This window comes from Amphiura filiformis, chromosome 6 (assembly GCF_039555335.1).
Source record: "Amphiura filiformis chromosome 6, Afil_fr2py, whole genome shotgun sequence".
Taxonomy (NCBI): domain Eukaryota; kingdom Metazoa; phylum Echinodermata; class Ophiuroidea; order Amphilepidida; family Amphiuridae; genus Amphiura; species Amphiura filiformis.
In genome coordinates, this window is record NC_092633.1 from 38,672,513 (window position 1) to 38,700,054 (window position 27,542).

General features: G+C 36.2%; 1 protein-coding gene across 1 annotated transcript in view; it reads right to left on the reverse strand.

Moving 5' to 3' along the window:
- LOC140154516 (proton-coupled folate transporter-like) overlaps nt 1-24,291 on the reverse strand; it is a 42,482-nt gene extending 18,191 nt beyond the window's left edge. The window contains exons 1-5 of the mRNA XM_072177086.1: nt 23,849-24,291; nt 18,458-19,478; nt 17,585-17,716; nt 16,698-16,781; nt 14,767-14,923 (exon numbers count right to left, since the gene is read on the reverse strand). Coding sequence (XP_072033187.1) covers nt 14,767-14,923; nt 16,698-16,781; nt 17,585-17,716; nt 18,458-19,478; nt 23,849-23,881 — 1,427 coding nt within the window. The 5' untranslated portion in view covers nt 23,882-24,291. The remainder of the gene's footprint in view (nt 1-14,766; nt 14,924-16,697; nt 16,782-17,584; nt 17,717-18,457; nt 19,479-23,848) is intronic.
- Nucleotides 24,292-27,542: the final 3,251 nt, after the last annotated feature.

The following is a 27,542-nucleotide window of genomic DNA, read 5'->3' on the forward strand; positions in this document are numbered from 1 at the left end:
AGATGTCTTGTATTCACTTCCATTGTTGTTTTATTCTCGACCAGATATGGTAGTTTGTGCTGTGAGTATTAAAATATGGCTGGTTGTCAGCCATTTTCGAGCAACTATAAGGGGGGCCTATCATGTATATAACAAAATATGTCCTGTATTCACTTTCATTGTTGTTTTATTCTCAACCAGATATGGTAGTTTGTGTATGCTGTGATTACATGGTCGTCAGCCATTTTCGAACAATTTTATTTAGGGTTTTTTTTTTTCAAAATAGAGTGTATCTCTTAATTCTTCAATCTCTTTGTAATTGGCATTAACAGCAACAAGACAGCCTGCAAATGTCTCAATAGGCAACATCTGCCAAGTAAAGTCTCCACCTGTGGTATCTTTCTAGAGCAGCCTTGGTTCTTCGATCCCATCACTCCAGTGGCCACAAAATGTGAAATGGTAAAATCAATGCAAAACGGGAGGGTGAGAATGAAACGCTCAAGCGCATCAAAGTTGCTGCACGGCTAATTTCAGATAGTCGACTGGAAGACTTTGTCACACAGAATACCAGAAGACTCTTGGAGAAGTTGGGTATTATCAGCTGACTTTATGGATCATGATCCAGAAACTTGGACCAGCCGTGATCATGGTGATGACTTTCTTGAGGGGGTGGAAATCATTAAACACTAAGGTGATAAACGTTAATGAAGAGCATGGAGTGGCACTGGTGCAGGAGTTCAACACGATGAAGACCATACCAGTTGCAGTTCCTTTTGCAAGTTATATCTGAGCATCAACACCAGTTTCCTGACAGCCATCAACATCCTTTTTATAAATTGCAGCAAATTATAAAATTAACTATTCCCACAGTCTGACAGTCAGCACAGACTATGTTATTTGGGTTAGAACAATGAATGTGAATACAGAACGGTTTTTGTTATGTTTTAAACTAGTTCAGTTCCTTTTAATGCAATTGCAAAGATTGAGTATCAATGGATACTCTATTGGGAAAATCCCCCATAAATAGCTATAAATTGCTTAAAAATGGCTGACGACCATTAGGGGTACTCACGGCACAGGTTGCCATATCTGGTTGAGTTTAAAACAACATTGGAAGTAAATACAAGACAGCCTTTGTTATAGATATGTTAAACTAGTTACTGTTAATACAATTACAAAGATTGAGTATCAAGAGACACCCTGTTGGGAAAATAGACCCCCTTGAAAATGGCTGACGACCAGTCCGTATTTAGGTTCTCACGGCACATAACTGCTATTTGGTTGCGTTTAAAACAACAATGCAAGTGATTACAAGACATCTTTTGTTATATACATGTATATGTTAAAGTAGTTGGTGTTAATGCAATAACAAAGATTCAGTATCAAGAGACACTCTATTTTGAAAATAAACCCCTTATAAAAGTTGCTCGAAAATTGCTGTTGACCGGTATTTAGGAGTACTCATGGCACAAACTACCATATTTAGTTGAGTTTAAAAAATCAATGGAAGTGAATACAAGACATCTTTTGTTATACACATGTTAAACTAGTTACTGTTAATGCAATTACAAAGATTGGGTATCAAGAGACACTCTATTTTTTATATTAGACCCCTTACAAATGCTTGAAAATGGCCGAGGACCGGTATTTAGGAGTATTCGCAGCACGAAGTCCCATATCTGGTTGAGTTTAAAACAACAATGGAAGTAAATACAAGGCACCATTTGTTATATACATGTTAAACTAGTTACTGTTAATGCATTTAGAAAGATTGAATATCAAGAGACACTCTATTTTGAAAATATACTCCCTAAAATTGCTCAAAAATGTTCGATGACCAATAATCACGACAGGGGTCACCATATTGGAGGCTCTTGGGCTACCAGTAAATATTGTCCGATCTTCCTGAAAATTTTACAGAATAAGTTTTTCATCCAACTGAACCATTCTAAGGGGTAGGAGCATGGAATTTCAGACTTTTGTAAAATAAGAACCACCCTATTCACCATGCGGAAGTACACCAAAAATATTGCAATTCCTCATGCGGAAATGCACCAAAAATATTGCAGTTCCCCATGCGGAACTGCACATCCCAACCTGCATCACCGCATGCGGAAATGCAAGTTGGGATATGTAGTTCCTAACTTCCTCTCCTCATGCGGAAGTGCGTGACGGAATGTTTCGCATACGAAACTGCAAGCTGATGTGTGCAGTACTGCATGCGGTACTGCACATATAACGGTCGGATGTAATACCTGGTTTGAGACCTTGACATATTTTTGAGACCATAAAGTGTGTTTGAGACCATAACATGTTTTTGAGACCATAACGTGTTTTTGAGACCATAACGTGTTTTTGAGACCTTTTTCTGAATTTCTCTGTGTTTGAGACCTTTCTCTGTTTTTGAGACCTTTCTCTGTTTTTGAGACCTTTCTCTGTATTTGAGACCTTAATTATTATACTATTGAGACATTCTTGTGTGTTTGCTTCTGAGACCTTTCTCTGTTGGTATTGTGCTAGTGAGACATTACTGTGTGTTTGTTTCTGAGAGCTTTTTGTGTTTTTGAGACCTTATTATACTTTTGAGACCTTGTTGTGTGTTTATTTCTGAGACCTTTGTGTGTTTTTGAGATCTTATTGTACTTTTGAGACCCTTGTGTGGTTTTGAGACCCTTTTGGCCCTCACGGCCACCCATAGATATCTACTACAGTCTATGATTATGACCAATAGCTAATAGTCCTTTGGCTTCGAGAAAGTGATATCAGTGTGTGCATACATGTGGTATTAAATTGTGCGTACAGTGACTCAAAGAAATATGTGTTTACAGGTGCAATCACTAAAGGTGAATGCGTCTGTGCTTGCTGTTAGCATGATGTAAATTTTACTCCAACAAAGTTCTGACATCACTCTCTCTCAAGGAAGCCAAATAGACTATTAGAGTAATAAACATTTTCTATGTGTATTTGTATTTAATTAAGGCCCATTCAGTGATTCCAGCGTATGTGTAAAAAAATTATAATTATTCATAATTTGCCTAAATGTGGAAGGATAAGTAATTCAATTTTTGAAATGAAAAATTGGGCAAAAAACAAGAAAACAGCAGTATTGACAAAGTTGAAGCTGGGAAGCCCCATTCAAATACATGTAGCTAATTTCTCTACTGAAGTAGAGAAATTACAGATTTGTGTAAAATGTCTTCTTTTGTCTTTATGTACATGGCTATGTTAGCACATGACACTGACAAAGGTGCCCAAACCTGAATTATGATGATTTTTATGATCCTCCCGATGAAAGAATCACTGAATGAGCCTTTACAGGCACCTTTAGGAATTGGGTATTTTTTGAACAAGAATACATGATATGATAATTGTACAAAGTTCAAACATGAAACAATCTCTCAAAGGGAGGATTCAGCAGTTAAAATTAACGAAATTAGCGTACTTTGTCCGTATGGACTTTCACTCTCATGTGGCAAGCCAGGGGGATGGGTTGGGGTAGTGGGCAGTGTTGTAGTCAAGACCTCTATGTCCGAGACCAAGACCTCCCTGTCCGAGACCGAGACCAAACCTTCCAAGATCAAGATCACCCCTTCCGAGACCGAGACCGAGACCTCTAAGTTCCGAGACCAAGACCTTGGTTTAATCCCGGGGATACTCAAGTTTGGTTGGGGTAAGGATTTGCCGCTGAGAATTTGAAAGGGGACTCATCAATGTACCAAGTTTTCAAGAAATTTGGACCCAAATTTAACACAATTTGTCTTAATTTTTATAATTTTCCTTTTAAATTTTGGGAAAATTTCAAAAATGTTGGCTACAGTGGAGGCAAAATTTTCTGCAAAAATTAATATAAAAGGACCCATTCTTATACCAAATTTGGCCCAGAAAAGGGGTCATCGATATACCAAAAGGCTAAAATGCTACCCATGTTTTGCGGCACATCCCCATAGGGTAAGGAATAAGTAATGAACAACAACAGAAAATCATATCTTTTTCCTCATGTTCTTCTTGTCTCGAACTAGAAAACGTTTGAGACTGAGACTTTTGAGGTCAGAGACCGAGACTTTTAAGTTCCGAGACCGAGACACTGCAAAACCAGGTCTTGAGATGGTCTCGAGACCGAGACCTGGTATCGAGACCTACAACACTGGTAGGGAGTGTGTTTAGTGGAAAGGTGGGTAGATGTGCAGCAGATTTAGGGTGCATTTTCAGGCTTTTGGGTACAACTTTGGGCTGCAATTTTCAGAAAACTGGTTTAGAGATGTGCTTTTTATTCTTAATTTCCCCTAAAAACTAGAAAAAGGGCAAATTCTTCAGCACTATCTGTGAAGTATTTGCGCTTCTTAAAGCCATAATGTACGATTAATGTCAAATTTTAATTTTGTTATTCTTGAACCAAAACACTGTTAGTAAAAATAATGCTAATAATACCTGTCAGAAAGATCTTCTGTCCATTTTATGCTGAAATAACAAGGTAAAGTGAAAGAAACCACACTGGCTATTTTGGCTGTTTAACATGGATTTATATAGGGGAATTAAAGTTGTAATATGACTTTAAGTTCAAATTGTTCACATTGACCTACAAACACTGCCCACAACAAATTTGGCTGATTCAATTAAGGTGTAAGTTGGGACATGTGTAAATGTTACAAATAATGCCAAAATATATGGTTTCAAAAACATAGCTTTTTTACAAATTAGTTTTTATAAATTTATGGATGTGTTAGAGCATGGAGCAATTTGTAACTCCTCTTTAGAGATTTTCATCCACCATGTTTTTCTGTTGGCAAAGGTCCACAGCTATCATAATGTGTTTGTTTGCCATTAATCTGGTGATTGGTATAGTGTAGAGGTCGCTCAAAGGTCAACGCAGGGGTCAAATTTCAAAATTTTGTTAAAAACCCTACTAGTATTCCTCTCATGTGAAGGATTCAGAAAAAAAGTTTGACCTGTCTGCAACATACCATTCTAGAGTTACAAACAGAAAGGTCAAACCCAGTATATGGTCAGTTATTTTGGCCACAAACTATACAAAATGTAAAAGTGCTCTGATTTCAACAAAAATTATCCCAAATTGGTTTGTAGTTCTTACCATTTAGGATGTTTTGATACATAGCAAACATTACAAAATAGGTCATGTTCAATAGGCCCTATACAGGGTTGATCAAATCATAAATTTAGGCAGTAAAAACAAAGCATTCTAGACAAAGCGAACTATTCCTTATTTGACTTTATTTTACATGACAACTAATTTGAGACCATGCATTTTTGTTGAAATCTGGACACTTGATCACCATGTTGACCTTTGACTGACCTACATGTATGCCTATACCCATCACCCAATTAATGGCAAACAAGCACAAGCAGATCAGGGGTAGCGTTAACCCCCGATCGGGGGTAATTGACCCCCTAAATTAAAAAAATATTAATTTTTCACCCTCTATATTGGGAATATGTGCAAGCTCGGGGGTGAACTCTGACCCTCTAATTTTGGACCTTACTCCTACCCCTGACTACACTGCAAAACATTTTTCACCCCCGAGATTTAATTTTCACCCCATGTATTTGGATTTTCTGCAAGCTCGGAGTGAAAAACACAGGAAAACAACCCCTGACTTTCGGGCCTTAATGCTACCCCTGATTATGATAGCTGAGATGACTGAAAAACATGGTGAAGGAAAATCCAAAAGCGGGAAGGGGTGTTTGGTGGCCCACAGTCATTCACATGATTGTTGCTAAAAGATCGAAAGGACCTCATTATTTCAGTCAATTTCAAGAACAATTTGCTCAATTTTAGCCCCATAATGATGACAAAATGGCTTTAAGAGACATTTGTAATGCACATCCTCCCAACTTACTCCAAAAGAGAAATCTGGGACTCCCATCATAATTTGTGTGCATAAGTTTTCTTGTACATTGGATTGTTTGATGACATCGCCCAATTTGTATTTCCGGACAGCCCCAAATTACAACACATAGTCTATGGTGCACTGTATTACATGTAATTATGCATAACATGTCAAATTCTCAGTCTGCATCAACTGAAATTTGCTTTTTTGTGGATATCTGTTGAACTATACCCTAAAAACAGGATGCCAAAATCACAAAATACCCCTTTAAATGACTACTCCCATTTTGGGGCAATCAAGGATGATTTAAGTGGGTACTACACCCTTGGCCAATTTTGTGCCTATTTTTGCATTTTTCTCAAAAATTATAGAGCATTGGTGACAAGTAAGATATGTATATTATAGGGGCAAGGACTACAACTACTGCACTGGCATTTTTATTTCAGCACAGACAACAGTTGTGGAGTTACAGTCAAAAATGAAGGAAAACCAATATTTGATCAATAAATCAATAACTACTTGCCTTGAGTTGCTGAATTTTCAGTGCAGTAGTTGTAGTCCTTGCCCCTATAATATACATATCTTACTTGTCACCAATGCGCTTATAAATTTTGAGAAAAATGCAAAAATAGGCACAAAATTGGCAAGGGGTGTAGTACTCCCTTAATGAAATTAAATGCCCATTCAGTGATTTGCTCATCAGGACAATCTTAAAAATCATCAAAATTCTGATCTTGGTACCATTGTCATTGTCATAGATGTGCTAACATAGCATGCTAGTAGTTCAGCCAAAAGCTGTGTATTTGAAACAAAATAAGACATTTACATGAATCTGTAATTTTTATACTTTTATATTTTTAAATTAGCTATCATGTATTTGAATGGAACTTAGTCAACACTGCTGTTTTTGTTTTGTTTTTGCCAAATTTTTCATTTCAAAAATACCAAATGACAATTTTTACGACTTATCCTTCACTTTTAATAATTTATTAACAATTTTTTGTTGCTTAAGGTGGTACTATACCCCTTGATAAATTTGTGACTATTTTTTGCATTTTTCTCAAAAAATAATAACACACAAAAGTTATATATATTTTAGGGGCAAGGAATCCAGTTACTATACTGGAATTTCAGTGACTCGAGACAAGCGGTACGTTATTTATGATAAGAAAAGAGGTACCGCTAGAATAACATAATGAACCACTTGTATTGAATCACTGAAATTTCAGTGAAGTAATTGGATTCCTTTCCCCTATAATATACATAATTTTGTTACCAGTGTAAAGTTATTTTTGAGAAAAATGCAAAATTAGTCACAAAATTTATTAGGGGGTGTAGTACCACCTTAAGGTAATGTGTTTGCCCATACTTTATAGTGTTCGTAATCATACCTTATTTAAATAAAACATACTTATTTTGCATAAGTTGTTAGTACAAACTTTATGTAGAACCTGTACTTATTATAAGCTTGGTTCAAACATTTTGAAATTAGAGGTGGGTAACCTGATTGAAAATCTCATCCTCCACTTTACCTCATCAAAATGCTGATTTTGGTATCAGAAGAAAGCTCATATTTTTCTCATAAACATATTGAAATTTGGCGTTCTAAATCGGTGTATTTCGAAGAAATCATCAAAAAACTGCGAATTAGTCAAAACTATGGTATACCATTGTTTTGACTAATTAAAGTTTTTTGAAGATATCTTGGGAAATACACTGACTTGTAACTTCTAATTTCAAAAAAAAAAAAAAAAAAATAGGACCTTTCACTTGAAATCAATATATTACATGATCATGATGATTATCATTAATTAAAACACTGTAGACTACCAATATCACACTGTACAGGGTGTCTCAATAAAAATAGGCCCTGTGGATTTGGGGACATAGCATCAATTACCAGCAGTAAAATTAAAAGTTTCTTACAGATTCAAAAACCATGAAATGTCTGCTATAACATGGTGCAACAATTATCAAAATCCGTTCACGCTTCACTGAGATAATTGGAAAACTGCAAATAGACCCATTTTTGGACCTTTCCAATGGGCAATATACACGTTAACAATAATATGCTGCTTTGTAGTTTAGTATGGAGGAAATACACGTAAAACTCCCGGTGTTGTTGGGTAGGTGATAGCTTGTCTGATCAGAAACTATGCCTCCACGGTTATTGATATTATTTTTCAAATTTAGTTTATTTCACAATCAATACTTTCACCTGAACCATTTAATTTGTGTAACCATTTTTAGAACAATTTATTTCAGCCACTGCAATATTAAGGCCAGCCCTACTGTTGCTTGAGAAATGAGAGAACAATATTTTTAGAAGATTCACTCTTACATATTGTTAACCCAAAGAGAAATGTGTGAACAACATTCTTTGAGAGATTGCTTGATTGCTTGATTGATTGATTAATGTTGAATCCAGCAACATTGGGAGTATTCATCATTTTATTTTTTCATTTTAAACTACAATGCATATTGTTAATGTGTATTGCCCCATTGGAACTGTCCAAAAATGAGTCTATTTGTACAATCTCAATTATCTCAGTGATGCGAGAACGGATTGTGACGCTTTTTGCATAATTTTAAAGCAGGCATTTTGTGGTTTTTTAATCTTTAAGAACATTTTAATCTTACTGCTGATACTTAAAGTTATGGACCCCATTCCACAGGGCCTATTTTTATTTAGACACCCTGTCGGTAATTCCATTAGGAATTAGTCACATTTACAAAAAAAACATTTACATTTTCTTTTTGCATGAGTGCTTGAAAGGGATGACATTTTATGTTATACGTAAGTTTTAAAGAATTTGATTTTCCAAATATATCAGGTCACCTTCCTTTAAGCCTAAGAAGTATTATACTCAACATATTTGTATGCCCCTTGTGGGTTTGTAAGAACAAAATAAAGAAGCGAATATAATGCAAACTTGTATCTGCTTTCATTCTACTATTTGTAGTGTCACTTCTAAACAGGTCTTTCATTTTAAGCACCCAGGTCCCGTTGCCAGTATCTGTGTGAAAGTTTCCTTAATCACCCCATCTGTGTTTTACAATTTCTCTTTATAAAAATCCACAACAGTCCACATTTTTCAATGAAATGGTCCAAAACTGTGAAAAAAAGGTTTGATAATTTTAGTGGGGTTTAAGTCCCAATTTTTACAAGCGCACTTTCAAAGATCCCCTCTTTGAATACCACATCCACACCCAAACTAAATCCTGCGTATGGGCCTGAAGCTATACATAATTACATACTTCTATGTGAATGACCCAATTGACTTTCTCCTCCTGACACCCACTATCAAAGTTGAGATTCTGGTATCAGAAAAATTTCGGCTATGTCACTGAGTCTTGTCAATAATAGAAAAAAAATCACATACAATAGTAACATTACAAATCACAGACAAAATAAGAAATCATTGATATTTTGTTTAGGGGCTGTGCAATAATGATGGGTATTTTCAAAAGAAAAAAAAAAAATTGCTGCCCCTTTGGCCTGCCAAAAATACTTTCTCCCCTCTCGACCTGCCAAAACATCTTTGCCCCCCCCCCCCCCTTATAATTGCACAAATCTTTAATGGTCAAAAAAGGAATAATGAGAGGATGACATTTTGCATCTAAATCAAGGTTTTTGTACTGCCCCCCATTAAAAAAGGTGATCCGTTAATGAATGTGTGCCCAAAAATGCTACGCCCCAAACAAAAAATTAACCCTCCCCAGGGTTCATAACAATTAGCATTCCCGTTATCTCACCCGTGCATGTTCAAAATCAATTTTGCGAATGCAAAAAAATTCGTAGCTGGAGTGTTTGACAAGACCATCACTTAAGGGGGTACTACACCCCTGGCCAATTTTGTGCCTATTTTTGCATTGGTGACTAGTAATCTTATAGGGGCAAGGACTACAACTACTGCACTGAAAATTCAGCAACTCAAGGCAAGTAGTTATTGATTTATTGATCAAATATTGGTTTTCCCTCATTTTTGACTGTAACACCACAACTGGTGTCTGTGTTGAAATAAAATTTCCAGTGCAGTAGTTGTAGTCCTTGCCCCTATAATATACATATCTTACTTGTCACCAATGCGCTATAATATTGAGAAAAATGCAAAAATAGGCACAAAATTGAGCAGGGGTGTAGTACCCCCTTAAAAAACCTTTTTCGTTAATTATTAAACATGTAAAAGGGGACATAATTTATGGGAAGCAACATGTGATTTATAAGAGCAGGCACTCAAACATTTACATGGTCATAAAGGGTTGTAGGTTACAAATTGCATTTTGTGTATCATCACTGAACCAGATGGATTGAGAGCAATTGTGTGTGTGGGGGAGGTCCCCAGTCATAAGTCATTGTCCCTAATGCCCCCTCGAAATAAAAGTGAACACTGTTATTTATGGGAAGCGAGGTGTCCAAATAAGAAAAGGTGCTAAAACTTTAACATGGTTATAGCGTGCTTTAGGCTCAAAATGCAGTTTTTTCTATCATCACCGAACAGGGTGTGTGCGTGGGGGGGGCGTGTGGGGGGGGGCTGAGACGAATTCGTCTCAGGGGGTCCCCCTTCAGAAGTAATTTCCCCTAATGCCCTTTCTAAATAAATTAAACATGTAAAAGCGGACAATATAATTTATGGGAAGCAAGATGTGATTATCATGATTATAAGCGCAAGCGCTATAAGATTTACATGGTCATAATGGGTTTTAGGCTACAAATTGCATTTTTGTGTATCATCACTGAACAAGATGGATTGAAAGCAATTGTGGGCGTGGGGGTGTGTGTGTGGTGGGGGTTTCCCGCAGTCATTAGTCATTGTCCCTAATGCCCCCTCAAAATAAAAGTGAACAGTATAATTTATGGGAAGCGAGATGTTATTATAGGAGAAGACGCTAAAACTTTAACATGGTTATAGCGTGCTTTAGGCTCAAAATGCAGTTTTTTTGTATCATCACCGAACAACTGAGGTGTGTTGGGGAGGGTGTGGGGGAGGGGTCCCCATTTAGAAGTCATTTCCTTAATGCCCCTTCTAAATAAATTAAGCATGTAAAAGCAGACATTATAATTTATGGGAAGCAACATAGGCCTATGTCCAAATAAGAGCAAGCGCTAAAAGATTTACATGGTCATAAGGGGTTTTAGGCTATATACAAATTGCAGTTTTTGTATCATCACTGATCGAGATGGATTGAGAGCAATTGTGTGTGTGGGGGTGGGTGTGTGTGTGGGGGGGGCCCCAAAAAAAACAAAAAAATGTTTTCCCCCAACAAAAATTAACCATCCCCAGGGCTTATAATAATTGCACAGCATTCCCATTATCCCACCCGTGCATGTTCAAAAATCAATTTTGCGAATGCAAAAAATTTCCTAACTGGAGTGTTTAACAAGACCATCCCTTAAAAAAACTTTTTTTCTGCAATCTCTTCTATAGAGAACCGTCACGTCTATTAGGGACTTGCTTACATGCAATAGAACTGCGTATTTGGCGATGAAAATATAGGAGGCCTAACGAGGGCGCTCTTATCTTTTATAGCCCGGTCGCCCTACGTACTAAAGCTGTGTTCAAACAGGGATGAACTAAAAAGTTTCATAAAAGCAAACATACATCATCACGGAACCAGATGGATTGAGAGCAATTGTGTGGGTGGGGGGGGGGTGGGGTGGTCCCTAGTTAGAAGTCACTTCCCCTAATGTCCCTTCTAAATGAATTAAACATGTAAAATGGTACATTATAATATATAATTTATGGGAAGCAACATGTCCAAATAAGAGCAAGCTCTAAAACATTTACATGGTCATAAGGGGCTTTAGGCTACAAATTGCATTTTTTTGGTGTCATCACTGATCTAGATGAATTGAGAGCAATTGTGTGTGTGTGGGGGGGGCATTCCCCTCTGAGCCATTGTCCCTAATGCCCCCTCGAAAAAAAAAGTAAACACTATAATCTATGGGAAGCGAGATGTCCAAATAAGAGAAGGCGCTAAAACTTTAACATGGTTATCATGGTTATGGCGTACTTGACTTTATAGGCTCAAAAATCAAAATGCAGTGTTTTGTATCACCATGGATTGAGAGCAATAAGTGTGTGGGTGGGGATGGGGGTGTGTGTGTGACGGGTGCGGGGGGGGGGGTCCAAGTCAGAATTCTTTTCCCCTAATGCCCCTTACAAATAAATTAAACATGTAAAAGTGGTGGACATTAGGCCTATGGGAACCAAAATGTGATTATAAGAGTAGGCACTAAAACATTTACATGGTCATAACGGGTTTTAGGCTACAACAATTTTTTTGTTTCATCACTGAACCAGATGGATTGACTCGAGCAATTGTGTAAATAAATTATAAATAAATAAATATATAAATAAGTAAAAATTTATAAATAAATAGATAAATTAATCAATAAATGAGTGGATGAGTCAACAAAATATTTAAAACAAAATCAAATGAATAAATCCAATCAGCTTATCAATCAACTTGATACTTCACCCTACTCACAAGCTCTCTTTCTGACTCGCACAATCAACCAATCAATCAATATATTAATCAATTATTAAATAAATAAATAAATAAATATATATATAAGTGACTAAATAAAATAAATAGATAATAAAATAAATGAATAAATGTTAATTAATTAATTAATTAATTAATTAATTTATCAGTCTATAATAATAAATCGATAAATAGGCCTAAATAAATAGATAATAAAATAAATGAATAAATGTTAATATTAATTAATTAATTAATTAATTTATTTATTTATCAGTCTATAATAATAAATCGATAAATATGCCTAAATAAATAGATAATAAAATAAATGAATAAATGTTAATTAATTAATTTATTTATTTATTTATTTATTTATTTATTTATTTATTTATTTATTTATTTATTTATTTATTTATTTATTTATTAATTAATTAATTAATTAATTTATATTTATTTATTTATTTATTTATTTATTTATTTATTTATTTATTTATTTATTTACTTATTTATTTACTTATTTATTTATTTATTTATTTATTTATTTATTTATTTATTTATTTATCAGTCTATAATAATAAATCGATAAATAGGCCTAATAATTGCCATTCTATGTTATTCTAGATAATAACCTATTGAGCAATAATTCGTCCTGCATGTCTTGATAATTCGTATGGACCCTGTATGAGACTGCATGCGCACCCCGACACCGCTATTGCCCGTAGTAGCCCCACTCATTAAAGGGAATATTCGATCCGGTTATCCGGTCTTTTGTCCATTCGCGTATCAAAACAAAGACACGGTATTTACATACAGGTACACCTATACACACATACCCGTCGTTTAATATAGGCCTACAGATAAAATAAAAGCTATTAGGCCTAATATAGGGTCTACGAAAAATTTAATTAGGCCTATAGTGTCAGCTTCTAGATAATTATGAGAACCAAATTTGTTGTGATCAAGGTACCCCGGGATGCAAGGTCGCCAGAGCCAAGCCAAATCACTGTCAAGCCAACCGTGCAATAAATACGCGTTTAAAATTTAAAATTGTCTAAAAGACCAGTCGTTCTGAGCTGCTCTGCTTTAAAACCAATTCATCGGATCCTAAAGAACAGTGCACTCGATCAATTAGGCAACGGACAGTGCAACGGCATAATAGGCATAGCAACAACGGGTCCAGCACACGGAATTACCCGTGTGCTTCTATACCAGACTACGCAAAGTACTAGCTTGGCATCAGTATTACTGTGTGCTTCTGGATACAAATCACTCAGTATATACAGATGCTTCTGTATGATACTGGTGCATTTTTACAACAAAAACGTAGGTAAAATAGCCTGATTTATTAAAGGAATCTGAAGCGTAATAATATGTGACCTGCTACCACGCCACCAGGAGATGAGCGTAAAGTTGGTAGTTTCGAGGCGTCCTGGCTGCTGCGTTGCTGTTCGTTATTTCACATTCACCAGTTCAAGCCAGTAGTATGTCTGTATGTCCTTGGGGGGAAATGGGCCATGCACGAAGGACACACTACTGGCTTGTGCAGGTGCGCGCAAACAAAGAACATTAACTCAGCAGCCAGTATGTCTCAAAACTACCAACTTGCGACTTTACGCTCATTTCATGGTAGCAGGTCACATATTGACAATACGTATTGTATACTTTGTTTTACTTGTTGCTCTATAAAAACGGTCAATTGTTATTTCTGTAGAACATTATGATGATTATAATGCTCTTGAAAAGAGGTCAATTGTTCCATTCAAACACAAAAACGTTTTAAAAACGTTTTAAATAAGTTTTGGTTTAGGTAAAAATGTTTTAATAACATTGAAATGTCGGGTTATATAAAGGTCATGAAAACATTTTTAAAATGTTATTGCAAATATTTTGGGCAAACATTTTTCGCAAAATATTTTTTCAACCCCAAAATAACATTTTGTTCAGAATTCAGAATCAAGTTTTCAAAAATGTTTTTGGAATGTTATTAAAACGTTTTTATACCCTCTATATAACCCCATATTTAAACGTTTTCTGTAAAACATTTTGTGTTTGCTGGGCAGCAGATTATCAAAAAATGTTTTTTAATGTTATGAAAACGTTTCATACCCTTGATATACCCTTTATATAACCCGACATTTAAACGTTTTCTGACAACCTTTTGCGAATGATGTCGAAAACGTTTTGTGTTTGCTGGATTATTATTTATTTCTATACAACGTTATCATGATTATATTACGTTTAGATTGTGGTTTTTGAAAGAATGTTCCTAAAAATTATTGTAATTGTATATCTGAATTATTATTTTGAAAGCTTGTTTAATATGTATAATGTATAGATCCGTCATACTAATAATATTAATGTATTGAGTAAAACTATGGTTTTGGGGAAAATACTACAAATATTGAGTAAACTTATGATTCTTTATTTTTTATAAAGCAAAAAAAACAACACTTACCCGGTAAGAATGAGTGGTACAAGGCCGCAAACACCAACCATGATGAAGACTAAATTGGGTTGAGTCTGAACAGTTGCCGAGTAAATATTATTGAGGAATACAGGTGATAGAAGCGTACCCAAGTTCAAAACACTTGATTCAAATGCAAATATAAGTCCTACAAAATGATAACATTTTATATATTTATAAAACAAAAAGGTATTTTAGGTATAATCTAAAATTTCTTGCTTGAAAATGTTTAGTTGCTTTGATTTAAGGGCATCCACTGTGATATGTCTTTAAAAAATTAGTTTCCGGGGGACCAACGTGCCGGATTTTGCAGGCATTTATATTTGAATATGCGTCCAAAATGGAATCAGCCGTAAAATAGCAGATTTACCGAAAATTTCCTTTAACAACAACTTATTGGGTTTTTACATTGGCATTTATGCGTGCAAAAAGGAGTATTTAGCGGTAAAAACCTAAAAATTTCTATTTATTTGTTGTTTTTAAAGGTAATAAAAAGTCTGTAAGACACCAGTCAAATCGATGTTTTACACATTACGATTTTGTTAAACTGTTGTTTACCCGTTTTAAAGCAGAATTCTTTATTTGTAAGCAAACAGAAACATTCTGTTAAAAAACCTTTAACAATTACTTGCCGATTTTTGTTTTTGAAAAGAAAGACAAGCGGACTGGCAGGAACCATATTTTTCTACATTTAGCCATTCAACTAAAATAACTGACTGCAGACATTACATCCGATCTGGTAGGAAATGAGCCAAGGAAGCCATTAATCGCATTTATTTTCCATAGGACTTGCGGTTCTTGAGTTATGGCCAATAGTAAGTCTTGTGGTTCTTGAGTTAAAGGAGTATATCGTGATCCTAGCATCCTCTTTTTATGTCATTTTTCAGTAGATATCCACGAAAAAAGCTTATTCCCAAAATTTCAGTTGATTCCGATTTTGCGGTTGCGAGTTATGCATGATTATGTGTATTACACTGCTCCATAGACAATGTGTTGTAATTTCGTTCTGAAATTTCACGATATCTTTGCTAAACGAATTAATCTGCAAGAATTTTTTGTACATAAACATTATGTAGCCAGAGGTTTCCAGTGATATAAAAATCTCAACTTTTTTGAGAAAAGTTGGGGATGAGGCTGTGGATCACGAAATGCCCTTTTAAGGCCAACAATATACCAAAACGAAAGGTTTGGTCATTTCCCGCTCCCGATGCTCATGGAGCGGAAAGGACATACTTTACATGAAACCTTGTGATCCCTTTCATAGAACCTATACCATTTCTCGTGTGTGTCAGCTTTATTTATCTCAATATTTGGGTGTATACACTACTAAGTTCAACAACTCTTCCTATACCTTTGTACAGGAGCCAACCGTTGTTAAACCGTGATGAACCCACACTTTTACTGTAGCGTATACGCGAACGCGAGCGAGACTACGCGTTACGCAAGAGCGCGTAAAATTCGTCATGCCTGGAACCTTTGTGCGTATGCCAGCTTACAAGTTGAATTCAGTATTTTTCAGGTAGCGGCTAAACATTGCCGTTTTATTCTGTAGTTTTATTGCTGATAGGCCCTATCAAAAGAGAAATCATCGAAGTTTTTGTAAGGCTGAGTGGCAATGATTAACTGACATTCCTCGTAAAATAATTGTGAATTATACGATATTTAGCTTCTTTTCGTTGTTGAAAGGGATTCAATCATGTTTCACCGTTGTTCATCACCGTTTAACAACTCGCGTCCGGCGCGTCTGCGTGGTTTACTTCGCTCGGGCAGCTAAAGCTGCCCTCGCGAAGTAAACCACGCAGACGACGCGGCCGCATCGTTGTTAAACGGTGATGAACAACGGTGAAACATGATTGAATCCCTAAGTGATATCCCTCCTTAAAACATAGCATACCACAATTGAGTTTATGTATGGATCTTACCGTGTTCTTCTGGTGAAACCATCTTAGATAGAATTGTCTCGATAACTGGTTGTGTGAGTGCTCTCAGACTCCCTATTGCTGAAGCTGTAATTTAGTAACAAAATGAATAAGGGAAGGAAAATTAGGGTTTTGAGCTTCCCAAATACCAGTCTTTGTCAACATCAGAGTCAGAATAGTAAAACATAATTTATTCACACCTGTTGAAACACAATAGCTTGGTATGTGGCACAGAAATCTTGTTACACATTATCACTCACGACGAAAATATGTTCTTGACGAATATCCGTCAAAATAGACAAAGGTTCATAATAATAGTTCATGGTGTCGCCATTGAATTGAATTAACACGCAATCATGAAATCTCCACATGTGATGTCAAAGCAAAATTATGTTATTCAAAAACCGTTGGAGCACGACAAAGTGCCACACATATTTAATGGCGGAACCTCTTTGTCATGAACAAAAGGTACCTCTCGATGAATTCTCTGTAGAAGTGACGTAGTGAATCGGATTAACTATCATAGCAATAGATGAATACAATTTTGATTATACCGCCCTGCACTAAAAGCAGATTGCACTCATCACCTGTGTATGTCTGCAATCATAGATTGAATATAATACCGCTCTTTCCAAAGATACTAATCTTACAGGTGCGAGTGATCAGCATATGATATGGTTCAATGTATAGGTACCGCGTGAACGTTGTAGTGCAGGGAGATATAGTCAAAAATTGTTTTCATCTATTGCTATGGTAGTTAATCCGATTATTACGTCACTTCTACAGCGAATAGCTAGTCGGCAAATCAGATTGGCACAAGCATGACAAAGGAACAATGCCGTTACATAATCTATTGCTGCTTCTTCTATATCAATCCTCCTTGCACTCACCTACAAATAACAGTGAAGTTTGATTGACGAATGCTATGAATAATCCATTTATTACAGCAAACACCATACTAATTTGTAACACCCATAGGTCAGACATGCAGAGAGAAAATCCCTTGGTACCAACAACCATAGCTGCAAAATAAGACGAAATTGAATGAACAATTTTGCGGTTCTCGGGTTGCGCGATTTTCGGTTGTTGCGGCGATTATATTTATAAGCCGACCATATCCATTAAAATATTCAAAGCATATTCATTGCTTAAAAATGTGTATTTCTCTATAGGTCTACTATACTTTTGATCCGAGTCAAATGTCTGAAAACTTACTATGATTACCTAATTATTCTTTAGAAACTCACGACGTCAGTTGTAGGCCTACTGTCACAGGCATAAATGGCAAATACAATTTCTCTATTCCTTCTCTATTCCTAAATATTAAAAAGGACTGCATACACGATAATTTCTCTAGGGCCTTTTTTCTGCGTATTTGAATAAGCCTTATATTTTTTTGTCCTGCGTGAATTTCGTACACTAAGTCGTGTTATCATCCTCGAGCACGCCATCTCCTTTCCAAACCTACTTGAAAACTAAACATATGAAAGTCGGGGTGAACTTATGACCAAGAATTTCATAGCCCTACGAATTGAAATTCTTATCCTAAACGGTGATTTGCAGGTCAATAATTATGCCATTAGCATGCTTGCCCAATCAGAAACTGAAATTGGGAACCTAAACGTGATTCGGGATGTCGGGTAAAATCCCTGCCATTCCCGCAAATTACTGCTCGAGGATATCAACACATTTGAGTAGCTCCGGGATGGATTCGAATTGGACCCCGGGATGGATTCATTCAAAAAAAAAGAAGATGTACCTACCTATAGCACTGCTGAAAAGTACCAAGGCTAAGAATCCCGAAATCGTGACAGGAGACCAACAAAATGGCGGACCCAAGCCATATATAATCACCAAAGATACGGTGTTTGCATTCAACATCTCGTCCAGAAATTCTACGATGAATATCAATGCGAGTCTCAATCGACGGTATCCTGTGTTATATCTGAACACATCTAGTAAACTGTGAAATCTTGATTTCTTCGATTTCTTCGCTTCTTGTCGCCAACGATTTTTGTCAATAGTTTCCAAAAAACATCGCGGTATGAAGATATACAGAAGACATATGATAAGGCTAACTAAAGTTAACCAAAGCGCTGGTCCGAAGCCAGCCTTTTCGATCAAAAACCCGATGCATAATTGAGGAACGGCAATCCCTATTAGAAATATCCCATGCAAAATCGCCATCCTAAACATTCGTGTTTCTTTTGTTGTGACGTCTGTTATGTAAGCCGCGCATCCGGCAATTATCATCCCGTGTCCACCCGTCAACCCTTGAATGAAAAAACCGATTGGAAATACCCAAAGTGGTGTATCGAAATAAAACACGATCAAGTAAGTTATAGATGTTACGACATAGCCAAGGGCCGCCAATCCAAGAACAAGTCGACGCCCTACTTTATCACTACATGCTCCGAGTATTGGTGCCATGAATAACGAAGGTAGATTGCCACACAAGGTGATCACCATCTGCCACCAGGCAACATCAGCTTGAATCTCAGTCAATATGATGTAATAAGGGTGGCTAGTATTGCGAGGCCCACAGAAGTTACCACCGCCCGGAAAGATGATGCCTCTCGCATCTGCTAATATTTGACGAAGAATTTGCGGCTGGATGGTCAGGAAGATTCCTATCGCGAAAGCTATCAAGAAAGCAATTGGTTCCACGGTTACCCATCTTGAAGCAGCTTTCTTTACATCCGTAGAAGCGTACGGAGATGTTGCTTCCGACTGCTTCTCTATGATTTCGGTTTCTATCTTATTATCGCTTTCTTTCTCCATAATCTGCAAATATTAGAGAAAAAATATACCAGGATGATTAAACATAAAAATAATCCGTATGACTAAAGGAGTAGTGTGGTGTGGTTTTCAACAAGATAATGAGTAATTTTTGAATTTCATTAGTATGCAGATACGAAAAGTATTGTCGCCCCTTGGGACCTACCTTGGTTGGCCTGTGTGCCAACTAGCTTAAACATATTTAAGAAACAGATGCCTCAGGGTAACAGGTTAGGTATAACCTACAGGCAAATACAGTTTCTTTCTGCTATTGATGTGTACAAAAAGAGCAGCAACTAAACAAATATTTTTTACGTCTTTTTTAACTTTCCCGAACCTCGGTGGACATTTAAAAATAACGGAGAGGAATGGGTTGAATACAAAGGAGAGTAATGAAGAAGAGAGACAAATGGCGAGAAGATGAAGAAAAGAGGGGAAACTAATGAACAGATAACAGATCTTCTAAATAAGTCTACAAGGTGGGTTCAACGGTGGTGTAACCATTCTGGTGCCTCTGTAAAGAACAGACCACGCTCCGGAACTCCACCAAAGCTTGGACAAGCATAAGAAGCAACATTGACATCTTTAATGAAAGGACCATCAATGGAATAATCCTTTCAAGTAATCTGACTTCAAATGTGGACTAAATATTAGCAAATGATATAACAAAGGTATGTTGTAAATAAAAAATCAGAAATAATCAACTTAATGTGACTTTACTTTACTTTTATATTGTATTTTGTGGGGCGACAATACTTTCTGTACACATTTTTTGACCAAAATGTAGAGTTTAACAGTCAAAAACTCAAGTGTTCCTTACAATATTTTTCAAATTTTATGTCATTAAATGAAAAAGCATTCATTAGAATAAGCAATGGCCAATTCTTTTTAAATTGCAAACTACTATTTTCGCCTATTTTGTCATACGGTTGTAAATTCAATGAACTATGACTTTGCTAAAGAGCTCTTACAAATTGATATGATGTATAAAAATATAGGAAAAATTGATTTTGTGGTAAAAGTTTTACGCACATGCAATTTTCACCGAATTTTCTCCTAAATATCAAAGGAAATGACTATTTCAATCTAACTAACAATTAAAAAGTTAGTAGCTCTGGGAATAATCTTACAAGAGCGAAATAAAAATCATGGATTTTACTGTAGAAACCAACGGTGGGCATCACCCCCCCATCGTCATTTTTGATGGCCGGTCCTATCCGGTAAGGTGCTGGGGTAAAAATGCTATCACTAGAATGAGCGTATATAAAAGGATGGATCTACGATTAGCTTAGGTCTTTTGGGCGTAAACACGTGCGTTTTTTATGACGGATAAAAAATCTTAGCGGGTTGGTACATCCCCCCTTCGTAGTCTAGGATTAATACTGCCTCCCGTATGGTCCCTTTCAGAAACAAATTTCAACACCCCTTTTCTTGAAAATATCTAATTTGATACATTTAGAAATAGTGTGGGAATAGTAGATCGTCAGCCCGTCTGCTCACGACAGTGTTTACAACCAATACAAATGGCAGAAAACTGTCCAATAATTTTGCAAAGTTCAGTTGATGTTAAACAACCCCTCAGCTCCAAACAAGAACAAAGGGGTCAAATATCAAGTGAAGCAGCGGAAAGTTTCTTGAAAAAGATGTTTAAGAAATGGAAGAAGCCCATGCAAAGAACATAAGCCACGATCTCTTCAAGAAAGTCACAAAGCTACCAGGTGATAAAGCCAAAGTTCAATCTGTTGTTGGATACACAGTGGCAGAAAAAAACCAACATCATTCATACACATTGCACAGATTTCTGCAGAATTTGCACGTATAGTATCTCACGATGTCTATTCAACATGCCCGGTCAACATACGGTTGATCTACTTGTTATCTACCAGTGCTTGAATTTGGTACATTGTTCAATCTTCTTTAGTTTGACCTTTTACAATTCAGACGCTAAATTCAACAATGATACATTATATACTTTAAAATATACTTTAAAAAATTAGTTTGACATTTTGCAATAATTATTTAGCATTATTATTATGATGCTTAGGTTTAGTATTTAGTTGTCGTCTGATAATAAACAATCTGCAAGCCTTCGTATTTTGTATCTGTCTTTTTACACTTTTTACTAAAGTATGTTGATATCTGTTGCAGCAATGAAAACAAGTTTGTACATGTAGAATATAAATGATAATTATAGGCCTAACCTGAACAAATTTGGCGAGTTTCACCCCTTCCTCGGAAAACGTATATAACCTTTTGAAACCCTTGATCTGTCTCTCTGGAACATGGGCGTCCCTAGCCCATTGGGATTGGGGTGGGGGATTGGTGGTGTGTACTGCATAATTTTGTCGACGGAAATATTTTTTCCGTAATAAAATTATGAATTGTACATGTACATCCCCAACATAGGTCCGAATTTTGTCCTCAACATTTCTTTACTAATGAAAATATAACAACAGCACAGTGCCTTTTTTCTTTAAATATCTATGCTCTGGGCCACGGGTCCCAGGCAGTACTGATTCCCTAAGCTCAAGAGTTTCAGACATTTTAATTTTTATGGGTATTAGGAGACCTACCCAGCTACGTTGGACTTAGGTTGTCATTTACGTTGTAAACACGTAAATCTGTGAACTCGTATTCGTGTAGTGACAACGTTATTTTCGACGTTGATTTTTGGCCGTTGATATAACATCATTATGACGTTGTAATGACGTTGTTTCGACGTTGATGCAATGTTTGACCAGACCTTGTGACAACGTTTGAATAATACGTTCAGAAAACGTTACACAAATTCGTATCTGAAAAATAGTTTAGATGTTGACACCATGGAATGTAAATTCTTCCATTCCAAGGATATTGCTGTCCAGCCAAAATGTCTCCATCGTGTCGTCTGACGATCGCCTTTACTCAAAGTAACGACTTCTATTCCTGAAGTTCTAAACTTTGAATTTTTATACGCTCTCCCTTTTTGGGATTGAGCATCATTGTTGCCGGATGTTAATATAATGTCATAATCACGTTGTCGCGACGTATAAAGCACGTGGTTAAAACGTGGTTTAAAAGTCATGAACTGACTCAGATACAACGTCATCTACGGACGTCGTTAGTACGCAAATTTATGACGTTGTTTCGACTTATAAAGCACGTTATTACAACGCCGTATAAATGTCATGGTCTGACCCCGGTACAACGTAATCTACGGATGTCGTAATTACGTTAATTTGTGAACTCGTATTCGTGTTGTGATTTTCGGACGTTGATATAACGTCATAATGACGTTGTTTCGACGTTCACAACTTGACGTCGAAACAACGTCATAATGATGTTACATTAACGTTCGGGAATAACGTTGTCACTACACGAATACGAGTTCACAGATTTACGTACTTACAACGTCCATATATTACGTTTTTACGACTTTATATAACTTTTAGACAACGTTGTAACAACGAAAAATTGTTAGCTGGGTAGACCTTAACCATGGAGTACTCATATTCGTGATTTATATAATTACGAAAGGATGCAATTAAATCTGTGATATTTAATCAGGGATATGAGACATATTCAATTTCTAATACATTTCCAAGGGGGGTTCAAAATTGCAAAATCGTCCCGCTAACCTGCTACCAGGATGACATTACCGGGACAAAGATAAATGCGTAAGAAGCGCAAGATAAATGTGATAAATTCTGGCTATGTACAAAAGTATAGGAAAAATTGATTTTCAGCTTAAAATGCTACGAACTAACAAGTAAAAAGTTAGTAGCTCTGGGAATAATTTTACAAGAACGAAATAAAAATCATGGATTTTACTTTAGAAACCAATGGTGGGCCTCACCCCCCCCTATATGGTCATTTTTGATGGCCGGTCCTACCCCAGGTAAGGTGCTGGGGTAAATCACTAAAATGTAATGGATAGATCTACGGTATTTTGGGCGTAATTACGCGCGTTTTTTATGACGGATAAAAAATCTTAGCGGGTACATCCCCCTTCGTAGTTCTAGGATTAATACTGCCTTCCGTATGGTCTCTTTCAGATAAAAATGTCAACACTTCATCACCCCTTTTCTTGAACATATCTAATGTAAGGTTACACGTATAATCTTACACGTTTTTTGGTCCACTTGGCCATTCATAGAGAATGGCATAGAAATATTGTAAGCACGGATTTTTAATTCTCACTGCACGGATGTTTAATCTCACTGCACAAACGTGCCAGGTGGCCCTAGCCACTGCCCCCTGCTTAACCAATACAATGACTGAACACTTTCCATTAAAGGCCCATTCAGTGATCCCAGCGAAGATACCAAAAACATTTAAATTGTATATAAATTGCCTGAGAGTGAAGTCAAATTAAGAAAAATAAGCCGGCAACTCACCACTAATTGCAACAGAACCCATTTAATCACCATTCATTTCAGCATAAACGTCCCCGAAAATCCAAGTAGTGGAACACGTAAGCCTAGTATAATGGCTAAAATATCACTCATTTTGGAGATCGACAATAAATTAATGAAAATTTTACCTGCTATACGATACACAAAAACTTGTAGCAATTAATGTTCCACTTTTCTTGTTTGGCTGTCAATGTCACACGCATTATATAACTGACTGAACGAAGGCCAAGGCCTACATATACGTGATTTGTACGTGATTAGTACGTGGTTGGATTTCCACTCCAAAGAATACCACGCACCCATGAATCCAAGAATATCTGATATAAGATTCCGGACAAAGTTCAAAGTGAAACTGGTGATCCATAACATTTCTTTACAGGTTTTTAAAAAATGAAAACACGGAATAACGAAAATAATAGACACTACTACAGGGTGTCCCAGGATGATTTATACCGGGAAAGATGGAATTGTTTAGGTATGAACGGCATTTGTTTTGGTCATATTGTTTTGCATTTTAAGTTTTACATATATTTAGCTTTCTCAGATTTTTTAGATTTTAAAAATTGGACGTTTCTAGTAGAAGTTAGAGAGGATTGCGTAAAAATGGTGAATTCCAAGTTTTGACAAAGCAACCTATTTTGAAAATCTGTAAAATTACTAACCGTTCAGTACAAAGTTATTTGGAAAATGTTATGCAGTATAGTTGTTGTGTCCTGCTCTTACTTCTACTAAATAGTTGATATCTATCGTTTATTTATTATGTTACAAAGCAATCTTTGTATGGAATAAAGGATTTGCTTCGCTTGAGTGACTTTAAACTATTATTTCTTTGGCGGTAGTTTTGAAGCCAATTATTGCGGTGTGTGAGTTTCATCATTTGAAATGCCGGCAGAGATGGATTTTTCATAAAAGTATAGAGAAGGTTCGTCCTTAGTGTCACAGCATGCATTTATGTCCACAGTATATTGGCAAACCCACAGCTACATGACGAAGAAGATTAAAATTATACTGCGGAGGATGCTTGAGGAAGTTATAATTATCCTCTGTAATAGTGACATTTTTGGGTAAAAATTGGGGTAAAAATCACATAAAAAGTATGTTTTTCAACCTAAATATCTGATGTCATATTGAAATGTTTCACTTAATCCCATATCAAGAATTATTTAGCATTATAAGCTCTACATCTGTGCCAAATTTGGTGTATTTTCTATAAAATAATGTAGGATTTCTCCAATATATTGCACAGTGCGGGTGGACGATGGTGATAAAAGATCCATGTGTTAGGGTGCCTTTGCACTGTAAATTACACACATGCCGTTTTCGTCCATTTTCAGTAATAGCAATGTCACGCGAAAACGAATCAAGCTATTTCCATGAAAGTCACAGAATAAGTAGGAGACATGTGTGGCATTGTATTGCACTTATTAAGATTAGATACACTGTTGACTATATATTTTTGATATTTTGTTCAAACACGGTATAAATCATTCTGGGACACCTTGTACAACGAGTAAAAAACACATACAGGGTGTCCCAGAAAAATTACCGGGTGAATGAATTTAGACATAAGTGGAGGAATAGGCATCACTTCAGAATCCAGAAAGTTAGAAAACAGCGTGTAGAATGCTTATTTTGCATCTTATACGCTAATTTTCACTTGAATCGTTTGACTGATTGCGAATAAATGAGTGATTACGCATGCATCAATTAACTTCACTCCAAGTTTGAAAGAAAGATCATTCAACACAGTGCAAACTAGCGGTTAATACAAAAAAGTGGACTTAGAAATTTGTATTTTTTGGTGAGATCCTTTTCGTTCTTGCAATTCTTCTTTTGTGAGACCGATGAGTCCTTTTAATATCAAATAATTTCGATTTTAAATTAAAAAATATAATAGTAATACAAAATCGATGGCAAATTATAAAAAAAAATGATCATAATTTATATACTAAACAGGGAAAAATAACAGTCCTCGTAGTAAATTTCATAAATCTAATGATATGTACTTAAATTGTATGTAGCTGGGAAGAAAAGCCGTCCATTACTGGGATGTTGCAATTGTATCCTATTTTGGTCTAAAATACGGTGTTTATGGACAAAAAAGGAAGGTGCACAACTGCACAGGGCAATTATTGGTAAAATTTTGTTCTATTAGGATCATGGTTCCCTTTGGAAAAATGTAGGGGCACACATGTCTCCTCGTCTTCCCCCGCCTATGGCCATCCATCCACTTATTTACGCTCACGTTTTGCATATGATTATTATTCGATGTATAAACCAAGGTGGTTTTCATCGGACAGCTGTTAAAATATCATGATTAATTAACTTCAGACATATTTCGCATGTTTAATAATTATATTTGGCTAATTAAAATTATCATTGTTTGATTGTGGCGTGCATGCAAATCAATAGAGAGCTTGCGAAATGACGTTACTTTAACGTTAACTTTAACGTCTAGAGGATTATGTATTCAAACCAAGGTGGTTTTGAATACATAATCCTCTATAATCCTCTAGACGTTAAAGTTAACGTTAAAGTAACGTCATTTCGCAAGCTCTCTAATATTGTCATTTGTGGACACGTCTGTCTGTATGTTGTCCGACCGTACCTAGCTGTACCTATTAAAATAAACAGGCCTAAATTATGTAGCCAATCACACGCTCCGTTACGGAAAGGCTGTGCCATTGTCTTTGTCTACTATTGAATATGACGTCACATTCAGTCTTTCTATATTCAAATTTAATATCACAGGTGTAGTGGTACGAGATTTTCTTTGGAATACAGCGGTCCAGTGTTCAATTCCCACTTCTACCCCGATTCTGTAAATTAAAGCCATAATGTACGATTTCCGTCAAATTTTAATTTTGTTATTCTTCACCTAAAATGCTAAAATAATATTAGTAATAACTGCTGGGAATTGAGGGTCTATTCATTTGAAGCTGAAAGAAACCCCACTGGCTATTTTGGCCGTTTAAACATGAAGTTCTATGGTGACTTAAAGTCATATTAAGACTATGTCACAATTGCTCTGTTATAAACCTACAAACACAACAAATGTGGCGGATTCCATTAAAGTGTAAGTTGGGACATGTGTAAAGATTATGCCAAAAATTTTCACATTATAGGATCGTACATTATGACTTTAAATCATTTTGCGTATAGCACATTAAATCCACGTATATACTGGACTGCTAGGCTTATATTCACTGTTGTATTTTAGCAACGCAAACCTATGAAAAATTCAGACTCTTACTCGGCCATTGTCATGGCGATAGTGTAGTGAATCTTACCTGTTAAGAGAGTAAAACATCTTCTAGTAAGATCACGGGATACCGCACAGCGTAATGTTCCCGTAGGCGACTTCAAAATAATCGCCATGATGCTGGCCAGGTCTAAACTATTGATGGGGTAGTCGAAATCTCGAAAAATATCGCGTTTCCTCGCAAAATTGCGCAATCACGACATGATTTACCCACAGTGCATTGCGCATCAAGTCATCATGGCCGCCGCGTCGTTTGTCACCGAGTCGACTGAAATTACACAGTTTTCTCAACGTATTTCGCCGAGAGGAACTCTGTTTTCATTAAATGATTCAGTTTTTCATTTCTGTGGGGATATTGGGCAATCAGTGCGGCAAAGACCGGGGTCTGTAAATGGATGAGTGAGAGGAAGGAGT